The sequence below is a fragment of the Nicotiana tomentosiformis genome, chromosome 7, assembly GCF_000390325.3.
Source record: "Nicotiana tomentosiformis chromosome 7, ASM39032v3, whole genome shotgun sequence".
NCBI classification, from domain to species: Eukaryota; Viridiplantae; Streptophyta; class Magnoliopsida; order Solanales; family Solanaceae; genus Nicotiana; species Nicotiana tomentosiformis.
This window is the reverse complement of record NC_090818.1, coordinates 20,229,478-20,233,392: the sequence shown is the minus strand read 5'-3', so window position 1 is coordinate 20,233,392 and position 3,915 is coordinate 20,229,478. Positions and strand designations below refer to the sequence as shown.

Genomic DNA, 3,915 nt, shown 5'->3' with positions numbered 1-3,915 from the left:
GTCTCCCTCCTCTCTCTCTCGTTGTATTCTAGGAATTGGAGGGGGTGAATGGAGGGCATGGTTTGAAGAGGCCTATCATAGTACTATTTCTTGAATGTATAGCTGTAATTTGATGACAGATATTATAAAATAAACCTTTTCACATTTACACCTTTTAAGGGAAAGTCAATGGAATTCTTATTGATGCAAAGATTAAGCACCATAAATGAAGCAGTAGAGGTAAAAGAACTAGAATTAATCTAAATAATCGTTTATCCAATAGTTTAAATTAAAAATAATCAATATATATATATATATATATATATATATATATATATAACCGTGTACAGTTAATTTTATAATCTATTAATACTAACTAGGAAAAAAAGTAAATATAAGCGGATATTTGAATAAAAATTTCTATTCTTTTTTTCAATTTTCCTCTTTAATAATTTTTGGATGCATTTCGTACGACGCACATATGCATGGAGCTTTTAGAGAATCCATAGTTGAGATTTCTTCATTGAACCAAATAATTGAGTGTCAAATAATAGTAAAAGAAAAAAACATACTCAGATCGATTACATTATTTTGAGCAATTTTAACGAATAAATAAATACTACTCTAGTGGTTTTAGATACCCAGTGTTGTTGGTTTATTGATGAGGTCATCAATCAGCATGAGAACTACGTCATAGGATATCGTCGTGTTACAGACAGTTTTAACCCAAAACGCGGATCCAAAAGAGTTCAATGACGAGTGGATTATTACTTGTATAATACAAGTAGACATTTAATTTTCTAAATAAAATGTCTTTTTGGTGGGGAACAAAAAATAAAAGTATCTTTTTAGCACGTGGAGGAAGGATCAATTATCTAATAGTAAAACAATTTGACTAAAACAAGTGACAAGCTTGGTATTGGGTAAACAATTATTATTGTACTCATTTATGAGGTAAAAAAATTAATATTATCATTCAAAATAAAAAATTTAATTAAAAGCTCTGATATGTCATTGATCACACATGCTCTCTCCTCGTCGTTCTTTCAAAAACTTGCAGAATGTATTAAGTAAGAACTTGTTGTAGGTTGAGGTATTTAAGAATTAAAAGAATGGTTGTCTCCAGAAATGGTCTAAGGGTTCTGTCTGAAAATTGTCAAAGGGTTCTGTCTGAAAATTGTCGATGGGATTTGTCCAACAAAAGTTCAAGAAATCTGCTGGAAATTTTTCCATTGACCTGATATGATCTTCTTCAATCCAATCCATTCCATTTAAAAGGGAACAACTCGAATATAAATCAGTTGATGTAACCTCTACTGAAGTGTCAACGGCATTAACACTAGCAGATTGCAACTCTTTCATATCACAGCCAGCTTCCTGTTCTGAAACTTTATAATTAGAAGAGTGTTCATTTTGAGATTCTACAGACTGTGAAGATTCAGAAAATTGCTCTGTTGACGTTGATGAATTGGTATTTATTATATTCGCACGTTTCTTAAGATGAGCATGCCATTGGTTTTTGATATCGTTGTCCGATCTTCCTGGTAATTTTGCAGCTATGGCTGACCATCTGCAAGATTTGAATACTATGTTTAGAACATTTAATTTATAGTAGGTGTACTTCAAAATGTAATAGTATAACTTAGTTTAATCAAATGTAATTTCTACCTGTTTCCAAGTTCATTGTGTAATTTAATAATGAGCTCCTCTTCTTCATTGCTATAATTGCCTCTCTTCAAACCGGGCCTCAAGTAATTCATCCATCTCAGTCTGCAGCTTTTCCCACATCTCATTAGACCTGAAAAATATCCTAAAAGAAATAAGAACTTTCAGAAAGAAAAAATAAAAGAATTTTGGGGCTCCATATATATATATATATATATATATACTACACTATCTACTAACCAGCATATTTAGGCAATTGGCGCCAATTCGGATGACCATTTTTTTCCACAAAAGCTCTTAGTTTGTTGTCTTCTTCTTTACTCCATTCGCCTCTTTTAATTCCATGCTTGTCAACACAAGGAGTTCTCACCATTTTCTTTGGAATACCTATATATATTCTCTCTTGGTTTTCTTAATTTGATTTCTTTTGCTTATACTCTCTCTTGCACTCTAATATTTCCTCTCTTATATATATATGCAGTTCGACCAGACAACTTAAGCCGTGTTTCTGATTAACAATGAAACCCCACCTTCCCCTTCCCCCCCCCCCCCCCCCCCCCACAAAACAGACAATTATATCTGGGCTTCAAGGTCAAGGCATAGATCCTATAAAGAGACTGGCTTCACTGTCTTGACTCTAGTGATAAGCTTTCCACACTAACTGAATATTCAGTGAAGACGTGTTAATCGATTTCTTTATTTTCTATGTTATTTACCTGAATTATTGCTTTGCTTTTCATCATTATATCCCCGAGAAAATTTACCCTTTCACTTTTTCCCCTTAATTTATAAATGACCTCTTGAAGAAACGTAAAACGATTTTAAGTTAATTTATATCAAAATATTAAGTGATTCATGCCCAATATGAAATTCAATAGACAAGAGGCACTAATCGTATCCACCAACTAGGGTGTACAGAGAAAACCGATAAACTGCACCAAATCAATAATTCGAGTCAAACCGGAAACAAAAACCTGATGTGGTTTGGTTTGGTATTAGAAAATAAAACCCGACCATAATTAGTTTTATTTGGTTTTAACTAAAAAAAGTCAAACCGAAACCAAACCAATCCGATAGTACATTTATATAATTTTTAAAAATATTTAATACATATAAATATTTATTGTAATATAATTTATAAATATTTCTTAAACTTTTTCACAGTTTTATCTTTTAACGTATTATTTCAAGTTTAGACTTAACATTCTTGAACGGTAAATAAATTTTAAAGCCCATAAATGTAGTAACTCTAACAAAGTTCAAATCAATACTAATGCTAACAAAAAAAATTCAATTCAATACTAGGAATGACAATAGCGTTGGATAATTATTTTACTTTTACATTGGTTTATAATGAAAATGCATAACTTAGTTTATCTTTTTCTTTAGTACTTAGTTATGTAATTAATATTAGTACTTATTAGCTATACTTATTTTAGCATGACCTATATAGTATTTTTAAATTATGTTAATTTTTATTATGGCTTATTAATTAGCAATATTTATTTTATGTAATTTTATTATTTTATATTTGTTATTTAATATTTTAGTATAATGCTATGACTTATCTCATATTATTGTGTTAGTTTCTTGGAAAATATATTATATAGTTGTATTTACTAGGACTTAAGAAATATTTTGGAGTACAAGTTACATATTTTATGCTATGAAAACTTTACCGAAAAAAATCCGAAAACCCAAAAAATTCGAGAAAAATCGAGATTCAAAAACCCGACGAGGTTGGTTTGGTTTGGTTTATAAATTTAAAAATCCGACACCATTGGTTTGATTTGATAATTGAAAAATCCGAACCAACCTGGTCTATGTATACCCGTACCTGATACCACCAACTATAATTGCTTAACTCGTTTTTAAATTTAAATATTTAAGACAATGTTAATAGTTTCCAACATGGATAACTTGTATATTTGTCGTTATTTTGGTCTAGATGAATCGAAAGGGACAAAAGAAAGAAAAGCCCCCTAAAAAAGAAAAAAAGATGAAGTCCACTCGTTATGTATTACGACTACCTTAATAAGTAATTAATTGATAAGGAGCTATCAGTAAACAAGCTGAAATTAAAAATCGTACGATAGTCAATCATTCAATGTGCATCTCTATACCGTACCATATGAAGAATCAAGTACTTTTATTAATCAAACTCTCTATTATAGAGTCCTTATACGCGTTCACATGTAGTCTGCGCTTTCACATTTCAAGAACTTATTTTGGCATTATTAGATCTCAGTGACACATGGAGTCTCTATACAA

The 3,915-nt window shown here is 30.5% G+C and overlaps 1 protein-coding gene across 1 annotated transcript; it reads right to left on the bottom strand.

Moving 5' to 3' along the window:
- Nucleotides 1-1,057: 1,057 nt before the first annotated feature.
- LOC138895109 (transcription factor MYB10-like) lies at nucleotides 1,058-2,085 on the bottom strand. The gene is made up of 3 exons (XM_070179830.1): nucleotides 1,885-2,085; nucleotides 1,648-1,777; nucleotides 1,058-1,549 (listed from the first exon to the last, which is right to left on the bottom strand). The coding sequence occupies exons 1-3, from the start codon at nucleotides 2,015-2,017 to the stop codon at nucleotides 1,084-1,086; spliced, it is 729 nt and encodes a 242-aa protein (XP_070035931.1). The 5' UTR covers nucleotides 2,018-2,085; the 3' UTR covers nucleotides 1,058-1,083.
- Nucleotides 2,086-3,915: the final 1,830 nt, after the last annotated feature.